The 16,455-nt window shown below is 48.3% G+C and overlaps 1 protein-coding gene across 1 annotated transcript in view; it reads right to left on the reverse strand.

Moving 5' to 3' along the window:
* Positions 1-16,455, reverse strand: part of CERS1 (ceramide synthase 1) — a 29,698-nt gene that overhangs the window by 9,120 nt on the left and 4,123 nt on the right. The window contains exon 2 of the mRNA XM_063147363.1: positions 902-1,061. Coding sequence (XP_063003433.1) covers positions 902-1,061 — 160 coding nt within the window. The remainder of the gene's footprint in view (positions 1-901; positions 1,062-16,455) is intronic.

Genomic DNA, 16,455 nt, shown 5'->3' on the forward strand with positions numbered 1-16,455 from the left:
CCATGTACATTGATGGTGCTATATAAATAAATAATAATAATAATAATAATAATTATAATAGTAATAATAATAAAAAAGTAGGGCTGTGTACCGCCTCGGGCTGAAACCCCGAATCCAAGGCGAGGCGGGATGATTTAGCCTGCCTTGGCCTGAATACGAGGTGGTACTGGTCAGCCCGAAGCGCCCCGAGGCAAAGCAAATCAGTCTTGAAGACCTCGGGCCAATTTGGGGGTGGGTGGGCTGATCCCCCTACCAACCTGGAAAAGCCGGCATGATGCTTAGCATGAGGTCATTGGACTCACCAGACAAACCTCCCCCATCACACCTCAAATCTGCTGCCGCCACTCCCAGGACTTACCTTTGCCAAGCATCTTCCTCCCTAGAAGCAGTGATTTAAAATTAAGATGGGGGCTCACGTTTTCTCATAGATCTATAGTTGCACACTAGGGAAATGGCCCTTTACGGCTGCCGTACTTTGGGGCCATAGATCTATTAAAACAAAAGAGAGCCCCAATCTTACCTTCAAATCGCAGCTCTAAGGGAGGAAGATATATGGAAAAGCTAAGTCCCAGCGTAAGTCTACTTCTTCTTCAGGCTCTGAGTCCGATTCGGGATACACACCGGGGAGACCGGGCCTCATCCTGACACCACGTCTCTTCCAAGGCTCAGTTACTGGAGCTTTCAAGTCCAAATGGGCTGGTATTTTTTGACCCCGCCCCTTTTGCCTTAGCCCCATCCACCACCGGAATGGGTCTCCCGAGAGCTTCTCCGGAACGGAACCCGGCCCTCGGGCTGAAAGAAGTGCCATGGAATAAACTCCCCAAATGGCAAGATGTTCTCCAAAATAAAGCCCTCTCTGCCGCTGCCACCACCCTCATCACGTACAGACAGCTCAGCTCACCGTAAAACACCGAAGGAGGGTCATAGAAAAATGGGTAGCCGGCAAAGAAGAGCAGGTAGGTGCCGTAGGACCAGGAGATGGTGTAGAAAGCCAGCTTCCAGGCGCTCTCTGGCATCTTGGCAGCATCCCTGGGGAGGAGTTGACACCAGGCAGCGAAAGGCTACGAGAGACAGAAGGTTGAGAAGTTCCACAGAGGCGTCTGGCATATTTTAAGACCTCCCCCTGCTGCGAAACTCCACAACAGGGGTGTATCTGCGTATGCACACAGGGCTACGATGTAGCCGCTGTGGGTCCTGCAACAAAATGCTGCAGCGCATAGGGCTCCTGGTCAGGGTTCCAGCTCGTGATTGTTTGCTGGTCCTTTACATGATGCTGTCAACCTCCAGAACATCCTCCTGCATTTCCCCCCTTTGATCCTGCCTTTTTTTTTTTTTTTTTTTTTTTTGCATATCGATTTTTTAAAATTGTTTCATAAATATACATGACATAAAAGCATTACATAGAGACATTACATCTAAGGAAAATGAAAACAAGAGAAAGATAAAAGAAGAAAGATAAGGAAAAGGAAAGCAGAAGAAAACAGAAAAAGAAAAAAACACAAAGACTAAGGTTAAGGTGCATTTTCAGCACTCTATCCCGCTTTCAAAAAGATCGGAGATAACACTGTAATAAAAGTTAATCGAATCGGCAGTGTGAAACACCCGTGTTGCGCTACAATTCAGCCACCAGATGGCGTTGATTCATTGCACCTACAGAGCAATGCCAAGAAGGGAAGTTTTCAATTCCAAATCACCCTCTAAAAAAGCCCATCGTAAACCTGGAACGCCTCTGGAAGAAGAAAGCCTAATAAGGGTGTGGGATTTTTGCTTAATGCAGAGAAGCTCTAAACTTGCCTCTGGGTCTGAAAGAGATTCAGTACCCCTGGTCTAAGTGATACAATATTGCATCCCTAATTATGATGGCCAATATTTGTTGAGCCAGTTGGCGAAACCTTTTTTTTATTATTTGTTGAACAACCAACCCCACGTCACCATCTGGGCCACCATTAACACCCCCAAAGCTAGGCATGTTTTATTTATTTCCCCTCCCTCAGCCAAATATATAGTATGTCTGGCTACTAGCCCTGATGGCTATATGCCACCAACAGTATCACAGGCAGTATGCCTATGTTCTCCAGTTGCTGGGGAACATGGGTGGGAGGGTGGTGTTGCACTCATGTCCTGCTTGTGGGTCCCTGGTCAACAGCTGGCTGGCCACTGTGTGAACAGAACCCTGGACCGGATGGACACTTGGTCTGATGCAGCATCAGGGCGTTTCTTCTCTTCTTACAGTAATTTCAACACTTTGAAACAAACAGATTATCTTTCCCCAACCAGCTGCCCTCCAGATGGACAGAAGGGGAAGATGGGAGTTGTAGGCCAACACACCTAGGGAAGGCTGAAACGGATTCTCTGTTCCCGCCGCCTTCCCATCTGCAGAACTGATCTCCCACGACGGGATTTTGCGACAAAAGGTGAAACGTTTCCGGGCCCCGGAAGGGCAGAGGGAAACTTGAGCTGGAAATAAAAAACCAACTGTGGAAGCGAAGGGTGTGCTCAGCAAATTCTTCCCTCGGCTCCCCTCCGGGATGCTATATTAAGACCCCAGCAGCTGCTGTAGCCGGGGGATGACCGGTTCAAAGCCGGGGCCCTGAAAACTCCGTCCGGTTTGTTTATTTATTTATTTATTTATTGCATTTCTATACCACCCAATAGCCGGTTCACAAAAATCAAAGCCCCAAAGACAATTCAAAATATAAAACAAGCCATAGTATAAAAACACCACATAGAAGCCCAAACCGGGAATAAAACTGAGCAGCAATGTAAATTTTAATACAGATTTAAAATAGAGGTTTTAAACAGTGAAGTTGCAAGATTAAGATGGCAAGCTGTTAAAATACTGGAGAAATAAAAAGCTCTGGCATGGGGGGGGGGAAGTATAACGTTGGTGGCATGCTGAATCTTTCTAGGGAGCTCCTTCCACAGCCAGGGTGCCACAGCGGAGAAGGCCCTGCTCCTGGTAGCCCCCTGCCTCCCTTCCTTCGGCAGGGGCTCACAGAGAAGGACCCCTGAGGATGATCTTAAGGTCCGGGCAGGTACATAGGGGAGGAGGCGTTACTTCAGATAACCCGGCCTCAAGCTGTTTAGGGCTTTGAATGTTAATACCAGCACTTTGAATTGGGCCTGAACCTGGACTGGCAGCCAGTGAAGCTGGAAAGGGACTGACGTGAGATGACAGCAGGCCACGTTGTGCTCCACTCTGCCGTTTCAAGGCTGCACTAAGCCCAATCTAGGCAGCCAACAGAGGAGGGTGTCTTGCTGTCTCTCTGTATGATGCATACGGGTCTTGATTTCGCCACCTTGCAGGGCAGCTCTTTCAGCCGCGTTCGGAGGGATTGAACGACCCAAACTGCACAGGTGTGAAAGACCCGCTCGCCTGTCGAGGAGGTTGCCCCGCTGCCTCCCTGCATGAGTCCTTGCTCTCTGGCCACGCCCCACCCCTCGAGGCAACTTCTTTGTAAGTCAACCCCACGAAGATGGGTGCCTGTGCGGTGCAGCAGATAGCAGGCCAGGCACAAATTGGGGGAGAGCTGCTTTCAAGTCCCCGATCGGGCAAGGCGCTCGCTGCGCGGCCCCGGGAAGCTTTATTGTACATTCTCTCTCAACCTTACCTACCTCTCAGGGTTGCTGGGAGGAGAAAATGGGGCGAGGGGAAACCACACAAGGCGGGATCTGAATACCATGAAGAAATCAGGCCGCCTATTCAGGGAAGAAAAAAATGGGGACCCGCAGTGAACCCTGCAGGAGTTGGTCAAGAGGGCTTCCTGGCGTGAATACTTCTGGAATGGACTTTGGTTCTCCTCCACATCGCTCTCAGTCCCCTGTGTTGCCTGGGAGCACAGTGACCTGTTAGCCGGACCATTGAGACTTTGCTTTCTACATGGGCTGGCTACCTTGGACTCTTGAACTCAGAACTGCTAGGCTCAGACGCTGGAAACGTGGCAGCACTACCCTCGCTCAAAATACTAGAACCCAACGGGGGTCATCCCACGAAGATGATGGGTGGGAGATTCAGGACAGATCAATGGAAGGATTTCTTCACACAGCGCAGTTAAACTATGGAACTCACCGCCACAAGATGTGGTGATGGCCACCCATTTGGATGGCTTTCAAAGGGGGTTGGATCAATTCCTGTAGGAGAAGGCGATCACTAGCGCTGATGGCTATGTGCCACCTCCAGTATCAGAGGCAGTAAGCCTGTGTGCACTAGTTGCTGGGGAACATGGGTGCGAGGGTGCTGTTGCACCACATCCTCCCTTGTTAGTCCCTGGCTGGCCACTGTGTGAACACAGTGGTGGACTAGATGGACTCTCAGTCTGATCCAGCAGGACCCTTCTGATGGTCTTACCTTCACAGGTGCAACAACGTCAATTTTTTGTGGGTTTAGTTTTAGCTGTCTGAAATCTTGGAAAATCACATCCAGAGGGGCAGCTCTACAGGCGCTCCCAACACCAACCCACCTTTCTCCTGGGCTAGAGAAGCAGAGCCACTAGACGGCAAGTCCTGACACCAATTTGGGGGAAGCAGGGCCGCCCCAAGACGTTTTGCCGCCTGAGGCAAAGACCAAGACGGCACCCTCTCCCCTTCCATGTACGAAAGCTGACCGGATTGCTTGTTCAACAGTAATAGCAGAACAGCGTTTTATTTATTTAAGAACATCAGAAGTGCCCTGCTGCATCAGACCGAGGGTCCATCTAATCCAGCCCTGTGTTCACACAGTTTTATTTTTGGTTTTATTCTGGTTGAACTTTTGTATCGCGGTTTTAAGCTTTCGTCTCAGATTTTACGTTGTACTGAAGATTTTAGTTTTTGTAAACCGCCCAGAGAAATTCAGCTATTGGGCGGTATAGAAATGAAATAAATAAAATTAACCCTGGGTTGCATCCAATGGTAGTCTAAGTTGCCCCATTCATTTCAATGGGTCTACTCTTAGTAGGACTAACCTTGGCTACAGCTGATTATCTGTGACATGCTGGGAGGCATGGAATTAAGGGTGTGTGATCGTAGGCACACTTTCCTGGAAGCAATTTCCTAGCACAAGTACATTGTTGGTGCTCCATGTTAGGACACGGAATAACAGGCTCAAGTGACAGGAAGCCAGATTCCAGCTGAACATCAGGAAAAACTTCCTGACTGTTAGAGCAGTACGACAATGGAATCAGTTACCTAGGGAGGTTGTGGGCTCTCCCACACTAGAGGCCTTCAAGAGGCAGCTGGACAAGCATCTGTCAGGGATGCTTTAGGGTGGATTCCTGCATTGAGCAGGGGGTTGGACTCGATGGCCTTGTAGGTCCCTTCCAACTCTGCTATTCTATGATTCGAAGGAGGAGGAGGAGGAGGAGGAGGAGGAGGAGGAGGAGGAGGAGGAGAAGAAGAAGAAGAAGAAGAAGAAGAAGAAGAAGAAGAAGAAGAAGAAGAAGAAGAAGAAGAAGAAGAAGAAGAAGAAGAAGAATTTACACACAGCTCGTTACACAATTCCTTTCTTCCAGCAGGCTAAATAACGAAACCACCAACGTTTGGGTCTGAGCAGAAGAGAACAGGAAAAGGAACTTTACGCCCTGAACTGACCCTTGCCGGCACGAACTCTGTTTCCTTGGGAAGCATCCCAGAATATCATTGTTCTTGCCTTCCGAAGAACGGCCAAGCAAAACCGGGCTAAAGCACTTCTTGGCCTGCTGCCTTTCCTGTAAGCGAACTATTATTAACTATTAATGTGGTTAATAACAATAATAAATTTATTTCTTACCCACCTCTCCATTTTGATTGAGGTGGAGAACAACAGCAAGTATAAAATACAGAAAATCATTTCGGGGTTCTCTCCGTCAGCTATGTTTTGTGGTTTTTGTTTTTAGCGTCATGTTTATCAATAGATATACACTAGCTGATATACCCAGTGTTGCCTGGACCCTTAGGGCAGCGGATCTCAGTGGATGTGGGGGTCTCCATTCAAGGCATCCTGGGATGTCCGAGATCTTCAAAATGCCTACACCTCCCAGCGTGCCTTCAGTGGCTGGGAATTGTATGTATGTATGTATTTATTTATTTATTACATTTTTATACCGCTCAGTAGCCGAAGCACGTCGGTACAAGAGCGTGGCCGGAAACTCTTAGGATTCATTAGCCCAATTGGGTTGAGAGATCTATTAAATGTTCAGCTTTATGTAACCAAGCCTAAAACAACCAACGCTCTGCACAAAGGTAAACCAAGTATTGGACCAAGGGAATGCAAGACCGATTTCGCTGAAATTAAAAATCCTTCATCCCGCCATCCTGACCGTTAGGAATTTATCTCCCGCTCTTTGACGATTCGGTTTGTTTTTACAACCCTCCCGGTACGAAACGACTTCCTCGCTGGGGCTGAAATCTTGCAGTCAGAAGCATCCTCATCCACTGCAGTCCTGGTTGCCCTGGCAACAGAGGCCTTCCTGTGCCGTCGCTACGGCAACCGCTGCAGCCAGCCAGCCAGGGGTATCCTCTGCTGTCATTGCATTTCCTGCAACGGAGCCTCTCCAAGGAGATGGAGGAGAAATGACCCCCCCTCCCTGAATTTAGGGTCTGCCTCCCCCAGGGAAGGCGGAAGTTTTGTTTGGCTTATTCTGCAATGTGGGAATGGGGGGCTTTTATAAAGCACCCAGAAAGCTTCGGCTATGGGGCGGTATATAAATGTAATAAAAGAAAGAAAGAAAGAAAGAAAGAAAGAAAGAAAGAAAGAAAGAAAGAAGCCAGCGCAGGAAGAATAACGTCCAGGCAAGAAATTGCCTCTTTCCCGCCCCCAATTCTCCAGAGTTTTCCTGTTCTGTTGCCGTTGCAACTTCTGCTGACTGAACAGAGGTGGTTACTCTCCTCTCTGTGCGTCCATTTTAGACAAATCCTCTTTGTAAATTGTAGGATGACACGACAAGCCTGGAATTCCTCATGACAGAAAACTGTCTTTGGGATTAAGGGTTTGGCCATCGCAGCCTCTTTATCTCAGTATTGTCTATTGTCTCGGAGCAGTGCGTCCTGTTTAACTTCCAGATTAACCCGGGAACAAACATGATGAGAAAGCTAGCTTGGCACACAAAGGTGATAAGGAAAGTTGATTCAGCACGCAAACAGGACAATGGAAGTTGACTCAGCAGAAGAGGAGGGGGGGAAGAAAAAGGGTACGGGGATGACTATATAAACTCTCTGTGTGTTCATAATAAAGGATGATTATCATTATCACCTTCTGCCTCTCACATCGGTGCGAGTTTCCTTCAGAGAATGTTCTTGAGGACTAGAAACCCTTGTGGGTTTACTTCCTCTCTCTCTCTCTCTCTCTCTCTCTCTCTCTCTCTCTCTCTCTCTCTCTCTCCAAGCTATATATCCTTGCAGTATTCCTCTGGGGCCACCACCAAAAAGTCCCCAAACACCTCTCACTCTCCGCCCTTTTCCTCGTTGGTCGACTGGGCCTCACAATGCCCCAGAAATCTGCTCCCTCAAACGACTCCAACCACTCTCCCTTGCTGCCCCTTCTCCTCGGAGCCCCTTCTCAGAGTCCCATAAGTACCCTGGCTCCTTTAAATGCCATTTCATGCCTTTCGTTCCTATACCGCCCAACGGCCAACATTACAGCCCCCAAAACACAACGGAATAAAAACCTAACAATAACCCTGCCTTTGCGGCCTCTCGGGATACTTCTCCATCTTCTCCCCTTTGAACCCTTCCTGAAAAATCTAGTTTCCACCTCACCGCTGAGCTCCGGGGAACTAGAATTCACAGGCCTGGTCTCTTCCGACATGACTTTGTGAGGTGAAAAGAGCGTTGAAAAGATTTCAAGGCCTTGACATGTAGCTATCTGGAATTACAATGATTACAAGACCTAGCTTTGCAGTGTCAGCCAGAAAACTGCTCTCTTCGTGCTTCTGCGTGATATGAAGAACGGGCCACTGTGATAAACTTGTTTCATTTTTTGTTCCGACATCTACATATAGGAAATAGAAACCAAAGGCACAGTTACAAGAGGGGGGATACTTGGCTCAGCAATACTACAAACGAGAAGGATCTTGGAATTGTTGTAGATCACAAGCTGAATATGAGCCAACAGTGCGATATGGCTGCAAGAAAGGCAAATGCTATTTCGGGCTGCATTCATATAAGTATAGCTTCCAAATCAGGTGAGGTACTGGTTCCTCTCTATTCGGCCCTGGTTAGGCATCATCTAGAGTATTGCGTCCAGTTCTGGGCTCCACAATTCAAGAAGGACGCAGACAAGCTGGAGCGTGTTCAGAGGAGGGCAACCAGGATGATCAAGGGTCTGGAAACAAAGCCCTATGAAGGGAGACTGAAAGAACTGGGCATGTTTAGCCTGGAGAAGAGAAGATGGAGGGGAGACATGATAGCACTCTTCAAATACTTAAAAGGTTGTCCCACAGAGGAGGGCCAGGATCTCTTCTCGATCCTCCCAGAGTGCAGGACACGGAATAACGGGCTCAAGTTAAAGGAAGCCAGATTCCAGCTGGACATCAGGAAAAACTTCTTGACTCTTAGAGCAGTACGACAATGGAACCAGTGACCTAGGGAGGTTGTGGGCTCTCCCACACTAGAGGCCTTCAAGAGGAAGCTGGACAGCCACCTGTCAGGGATGCTTTAGGGTGGATTCCTGCATTGAGCAGGGGGTTGGACTCGATGGCCTTGTAGGCCCCTTCCAGCTCTGCTATTCTATGATTCTATGATCTATCCAACCAACGCCTTGAGTTTTGATTGGGGAGAACTCTGTACGTGGGCAGAGCAGCTCCATCACTGGCCAAATAAAGCTTTCGGCATACGTTCTCAACCCGAAACTTACAAGCAGACAAGATTTGCTTCCATGGCCCACAACTAAAATGGAGCAGAGGGCATGGCATTAGCTCTCTGCTCCTTCCGTTTTCACCACCCCTGAAATATAGATTTGCACCGTGTACATCAGCAAGCTATGAGGGGACGGGGCGTTGAGCTACCAACGGAGCCTCTCTCTCTTCCGACCTCAGTCTTTCCCTTCTTAGAAATGGGCATAAATTGCACTTGATCTATTTTTTTCCATAGGGCTGTTGCAAGCATTACAGCAAGATTCATCAGGTTGACGTAAAAGGTAACGGCTTCGACGCATTTAGAATGTTATCTGTCACTTGCCTGTGTTCAAACCTTTAAACTAGTATTAAATAATCAATCGTGATATTTCAGAATTATTAATATACTAATTTAATATTCAATAACATCACTGCAAAGGCGTTTTTTCTTAACAGGGAAAAATGATGGATAGAAGTATAAAATGTTATTCATGGTGTGGATAAGAGCAACATAAAAGCAGAAATCCGGAGATTCAGGACAGACAAGAGAGACAAGGTGGTGTAGTGGTTAGAGCGTTGGAATGGGGAGATCCAAGTTCTTGCCGCTACTCAGCCATGAAGCTCAGAGGGTGTCTTTGAGCCTGTCACTGACTCTCAGACTAACCTACCTCACAGGGTTGTTGTTATGAGGATAAAATGAAAGGAACAGGGTTTTATTTATTTATTTATTTATTTCATTTTTATACCGCCCAATCGCCGACGCTCTCATTTAAGCTGCCTTGGGATCTTTGGAGGAAAGGTGAGATCTAAACGTAACAAATAAGTAATGAATTAAAGGAAGGACGTCTTCACACAGCGCATCGTTAATCTATGGAACTCACTGCATCAAGATGTGGAAATGGCCACAGGTTTAGATCGAGAAGGAATTAGAATGGCTAAATGGAGTTTCCAGTTGCCTCCCAGATACCAGTTTCTGGGGAGCCACAGTAGGAGATGGCTACGACCACTGAGTCTTGTTCGTGGGCTTCCCAGGGGTCTCTATTTGGCTACTGTGAGAACAGAACACTAGTCTAGGTGGACCTCTCGCTAAGATCCAGCATGGCTCTTCTGTAATCCAAGTAGCCATTCGCTGGAGGGTGTGGGTAGGTGGTCAGAGATGGGGTCACAGAAAGATTGCCATTTATCTGTTGAAAAATGTCCCCGGCAGAAATAGTGCATAAATGTCTGTGTGAGCATGTATTTAGATACATACACACACAGCACATCAGTAGTTTGCACCAAAATTGAAAAGAAATCTTTGATAGAAGCAGGGGTGCTGACATCATGTGCCTCCACCCCGGGTTTCCTTGTTCCCTCTGAGATTAGCTGCAATCCTCACTGTAGCTGGAGGCGGATGCATTTTCCCAGCAAAAATAAAGAAGGTGCAACGAGAGAGAAAGGACGGAAAATAGGGCCATTCCCCCAGCTCTGCTGAAAGTCTTACTTAATTTTTTTCTCCTCCTCCCTCATCGTTCGTTCCTTCGGTGCCATGTCTTTTTTTTAAAAAAAAACTTTGTAAGCCTGCAGCAAGGGGCAGTCTTGTTTTACATCCTGTAAAAAGGGTCCCTGTTTTGAAACTCCGCACACTTGATTTATTTATTCGTTTTATTAAAACATTTGTGTCCCGCTCGATCTCAGGGCAGCGTACAGAAGGAGGAGGGAAAAAATCAATTCAGACAGTTGTAGCTCTTGCAGGTAAATCACGGATGCTTTGACCGACTTTTATTTCGATGAACAACAGGAATGTGAGGCTTAAAAGGGCAGAACGCTGGGTGAGTGTGGGGCACTCAATGTATTATCTTGCACTGCTGAAAGGATAGATCTCCCTGCCCTGTTTCTCCGGGCTGAGAACGCTGCTGTAGTCCGACTCACCTGGGGGACGTCAGGTTGTGGGAAGCAGAGTGCAATGCAGCCACCTGGACAATGTGAAAACCGCCACCCGGCTTCACTTTACAGTTTCTGGCCTTCTCACACCTTTGGCCGTAGACGCATGGGAGCCAAGCGCTATCAGATTCTTTTTTCCATGGGCTGCGTTGGATCTGGTCGCAGGCCTCGCCGGTAAGGACACACGGTCCCCGCCGTAGCCACGGAAAGTCCGTTTCCATCCCCCTCTGGATCACCTCCGCAGCCCGTCAATCGGGGAACGCCGACTCTGTGCTGAAAACGCACAGTTAAACCATGGAACTCACTTCCACAAGGTGGAGGGATGGCTTTAAAAAGGGACCGCGCCTACGCATAGCGACCTGCCTGTGCCTTCAGCTTTGGTAAGAGAAGTTCATCGTGGTGGCACAGAGCCTTAAATCACCCAGCCACAACAAAATACTTTGTGTCGCTACCACAGTAGCTCCCCACGATATTTATTTATGTATTTATTGATTGCTGGAGCTGTTTACATACAGTCTGTAAAACAAGACTTGCTGCAGGCTTACAAAGTTAAAAGAAAGAAAGAAAGAAAGAAAGAAAGAAAGAAAGACACAGCACCGAAGAAATGAGCGATGAGGAGGGAGGAGGGGAAAAAATTAAGAAAGATTTTCAGTAGGGCTGGGGGAATGACCCTATTTCCCTTCCTTTCTACCTCGTTCCACCTTTTTTATTGTTGCTGGGAAAATGCATCCTCCTGCAGCTACAGTGAGGATTGCAGCTAATCTCAGAGGGAACAAGGAAGCCCGGATAGACAGATGATGTCAGCACCCCTGCTCCTAGAAAAAAAGCTTGAGGCCTGCGCTCGCCACTGACACCAACACTGTATTCTTTTAGGCATCCAGTTCAGACGTCTTCTATTTGCCTGGGTGTTCTAAAACCGATCAGGGCGTAGAGTTCAGCCCATTGATGAGTTCTGTTTTAATTCCTCTCTGTTTTGGCGGACCGGATGCGCGATTTGTGTTTTTCATTACACCGCACGTGTCACGTTGACATTCGCACCCTGCTCGGGGAGGGGGACCTACTTCGGTGCGGGGGAAAGGCACTCTAGAAATCCTTAAAATTAAACCAATACAAAATAAAATAAAAAAATTAAAGACCTCCATGTTTCAGGGCAGTCTATCTTGAGGACTAGCTGCTTGGGAAATAAATGGCAGAGAAGGGCTGGTGCCCGTGGAAACCGCGGAGCAGGACATGAGGACATCTGTTGAGCCTATTTATTTATTTATTGCGTTTATATACCGCCCACATAGCCGAAACTCTGGGCAGTTTACAAGCTAAAACAGGCGTATTGAACGTTTTTCACCCCGAGGGCCGCGTTGCATTCCAGAGAAGCTCTTGTCCCAATACTGGGCAGAGCCAGAGGCAAAAACGGGTGTGGCCAGCCTATTGTAGCTTAAAGCTCTTACGGCCAAGAACTCAGCCAAAGGACAGGCACCATTTATCAGAGGCAGAAAGCCTGTGTGCACCAGCTGCTGGGGAACATGGGCGGGAGAGTGCTGTTGCACCGTGACCTGCTCGTGGGTCCCCAGTCAACAGCGGCTTGGCCACTGTGTGAACAGAGTGCTGGACTATTAGGGTGACCCTATGGAAAAGAGGACAGGGCTCCAGTATCATTTAACAGATGTACAGAAAAGGGCATTTCAGCAGGTGTCCTTTGTATACATGCAGCACCTGGTGAAATGCCCTCTGCATCACAACAGTTAAAGCTGCAGGAGCTGTACTAGAGTGACCAGATGCAAAAGAGGGCAGGGCTCTTGCGGCTTCAACTGTTGTGATGAAGAGGGGATTTCACCAGGTGCTGCACGCCTACAAAGGACACCTGCTGAAATCCCCTTTTCTGTACAACTGTTAAAGCTACAGGAGCCCTGCCCTACACCACCCTACACTAGATGGACTCTTGGTCAGATCCAGCAGGGCTCTTCTGATGTTCTTATTTCAAACTTTCAGAACTCCCAAAAGCAGGAAAACACCCAAATGAGGGACTTGCACATCATCTTGGGACGGGTGCATCTTCTCGTCCTTCTCGGATGCTCCCGCACCCCAGGCAGGAAGCAGGGCTGACCGATGAAACATCTCCTTTGCGTGGTTGGGGTGAGGGAATAGCATCCAGAGAGGCGCGTCTCAGCCATGCAGTGCAACGGAGAATTAATTTCACTTTGCAAGCTTTTTGCAGTCATTACGAGGCTAGAGGAAGGGAAAACTGAAAGCAAGCCACTCCAACACTTTGCCGTTCAGAAGCCACGTTTTATCGCCTTACACGGTAACCGCAGGGCCACGGAAGGTGACCTTCTCCCAAATCAACCAAGGAGCAATCAATAAAGCCAGCGCTCAAAAGCAACCTCAGCTGGTCCCAGAGGGGGATTCCCCCCCCCCCACAGGCCACTGGATAGGCAAAGTCTTACAATTTATTTATTTGTTTCAAAATGAGGAGGGACGCAAGTTCCTAGTCCTCATGCAGAGGTGAATTTCAAAACCAGTGATGGGGAAGATTCCCTGCAAAAGGGTCGCCAACTGAAGCTAGAGCTGCAATACCTTTCATAGTTCTGTAGAGCCTAGTCATAGTAAGGAACAGCCTCTAGGACAACTGCAGAAAACAGAGAAATAAAAGCCAAACAAATAAGAAATAAAAGCCAAACAATGAGGACTTGAAACTTAAAACTTCTTGGCTTTGTCCCTGACAGCTGGGATTAACAAAGGAAAAGAAACAGGTTTTTGCTCTAGTGGTAGCTGGCCTAGTAAATTTCACTTTGTAAGTTTCATTCCCCCCCCCCCGCCCTTTCAGGATGGGAGAGGTTATTTCTAAACTTGTAAAACGTAATTTCTAGTTGTGCAGCCTCCTCGCAAACCTCCCTTTCGCCGCTCTTGCCAGGGATCTTTGTAGCTGGTGAGAAAAGTGAACTCAATGCAACGAAACTCAACACAACACAACACGCAACGGTTGTGCAAGAACTCTGCTCTGGCGCAGCGAAACTTTGCTTGTTCGCCCCAAATCATCCAAATTGTCTCTGTCGCATCTTTAGAAGGAAGTTGGAGTCCTCCCAAGCCTCTTCTACACCCCAGTAAGAAAGGGTGGAATGGATATTCTTTTATGCTCCCCATATGCCTGGGTAAATCATACCGAAACAGAGGTGGAGTAGAAGGCAAGAGAAGAGAAAGCAGGTCATTGCAAAGCTTATGTGAAGAGAATTTATCTATTTATTTCATTTCTATACCGCCCAATAGCTGAAGCTCTTAAAATGCATGCTGATTTAGGGAAGGAAAATGGCTCCACAACCCACGCTAAACTTCGCTCTTCTGTTTTGCTACAAGGCCCCTTCAAAAGCCCACCTCCAGAGACAACTAAGACCAGCCGGAGGGGAAAGAGTGTGAGTGAGTTGTGTTCGAATCCTGGCTCGGGCGTAAAGCTCTCCAGCCGGGCCTAGGATGGAGATTTTGTTCCATCTACCTTCCGCAGGGAACACAAGAGCTCTTTCAGGATGCAAAAGGCCAGACAACAGTGCGCAGTCCAACGTGTATAATGTTCGTACAACGGTTTGAAATTGCAAACTTAGGTAAGTTCATTGCCCTGCGCTGACTGCGGTAGACTCTGGGCACAGGGCTAAACAAGGAACAAGGCAATGAAGCCTGCAGATTTTTGAGCATGCAGGCTTCTCTCCAACGCAGCTTAGGCAGGAGTGTTCACGATAACAGGCAGAGGTCAAAACACAGTCACGCAGTCAGATACGTTACACAGTCCAGAAGAAGAGTCAAGAGGGAGGCAAGGGTCAGGAGTACAAAGCATCAATCACAGGGCAAGATCTGGGAGGCAAGGTAGGAGGCAGACACAGAAGACGTTTAACACCAGCCCCTGCTGAGCCCCACCCAGGGCTCAGCTGCAGTACAGCACAGCTCTCTGGTCCGTGCCCTGCTCACAAGGAGTTGCTTTCTCCTGAGGAGTCCTTCTTTGCAAGCGAGAACTTCTTCTCACTGGCCTGTCGCTTGAGGCAGCAGTGCTCCTGGGGGCCAGGGTGTTGCTCAGGAACAGGCCCCCACAAAGTTCGGCACGACAGCCAACAGCACAGAAGACAACTGGGGCAGCAACGCAGTTTCTGGGCGGCCATCCGGGTCCCAGAACCAGCTCTTCCCATCTTCCAGGTGGAAGGCGGCCAATCGCTGTTCGCCTCCCACCAGGCTCCACCCCCAGGTCAGTGTTGATGTCGCTCCCTTTGAAAGAATTGGGATAAATCCCCGACTTTTTCAAACCAGACCTGCGGTGGCTGTAAACCTGTGTCTGCGTCGTCTAACCGACGGGGCGCAGATCCACACCCACCGCGGGGCTTTCCCCACATGTAAGCAACCCCTGGGACAGAGATAAATACAAATCCCTGTGTTTTGGTACAGAGTCAACGTAAAAACAACTTTAAGCAATCAACCCTAAGAACCAATCCGGGATTTTGATGAAAAACAATCTCAAGAAATAAAATTAAAATCTGGAGAGGCAGAGGTGGGTCAAGAAAAGCCCTGGATATAATAATACATTTATTTCTTACCCACCTCTCCATTCTGATCAAGGCAGGGAACAACAATAAAAGATAAAATACATAAAACTGAATTAAAACATAATATACATTGTTAAAAACATCCTAAAAACATCTTAAAATTCCACTGGATAGGCCTGCTGGAACAGACCAGTCTTGATAGCTTTCTTGAATGGCAAAAGACTGTCAAGCTGACGAATCTTGTCCGGCAGGCCATTCCACAGTCTGGGAGCAGCAGAAGAGAAGGTCCTCTGGGTAATACCTGTCAGCCTAATTTTGGCAGACCGAAGGAGATTCTTCCCAGAGGACCTGAGTGTGCAGGGAGGATTGTATGGGAGAAGGCGATCCCGCAGGTAGCCTGGACCCAAACCATGTAGGGCTTTAAAGGTGATAACCAACACTTTGTACTTCGCTCGGAAACCCATTGGCAGCCAGTGGAGTGATGTTAATGTTGGGGTAATATGCTCACCCCTAGATGTACCGGTGACCAACCTGGCTGCCATATTTTGAACTAGTTGAAGTTTCCAGACCAGGCACAACGGTAGCCCTATGTAGAACGCCTTGCAGAAGCCGAGCCTCGAAGTTCCCAGCGCATGCACGACCGTCTTTAGGTCTTCCGCCTCTAGGTAGGGGCGCAGCTGGCATAGCAGCCGAATCTAGGCACACCTGGCCGTCGCATCTATCTGGGCTGTCATTTGGAGCAACGGATCCAGAAGCACCCCCATGCTGCGAACACAGTCTTTCAGGGGGAGTGTAACCCCATCCAGAACCAGTTGACACACCTCTAAACTCGGGTTGTGGCCTTTGACCACAAGTACCTCCGTCTTGTCTGGATTCAGCTCCAGTTTGTTTTTCCTCATCCAGCCCATTACCAACTCTAAGCATTCATTCAGAGGAGACACGCTGTCCTTAGCTGACGCTGTTGTCGAAGGCAGAGAGAAATATATTTGGGTGTCATCAGCATACTGAAGGCACCCCGCCCCATGCCTCCGCATGATCTCTCCCAGCGGTTTCATGTAAATATTAAATAGCATTGGGGAAAGGATGGCACCTTGCGGTACACCGCACAGCAGCTCCTTCTTTGAGGAGCAGCTGTCCCCAAGCATCACCGTCTGGAACCTGCCCGAGAGGTAGGACCGGGACCACCGAAGCACAGCGCCCCCAATTCTCAATCCCCTCAGCTGTTC

The sequence above is a fragment of the Elgaria multicarinata genome, chromosome 23 (assembly GCF_023053635.1).
Source record: "Elgaria multicarinata webbii isolate HBS135686 ecotype San Diego chromosome 23, rElgMul1.1.pri, whole genome shotgun sequence".
NCBI lineage: Eukaryota > Metazoa > Chordata > Lepidosauria > Squamata > Anguidae > Elgaria > Elgaria multicarinata.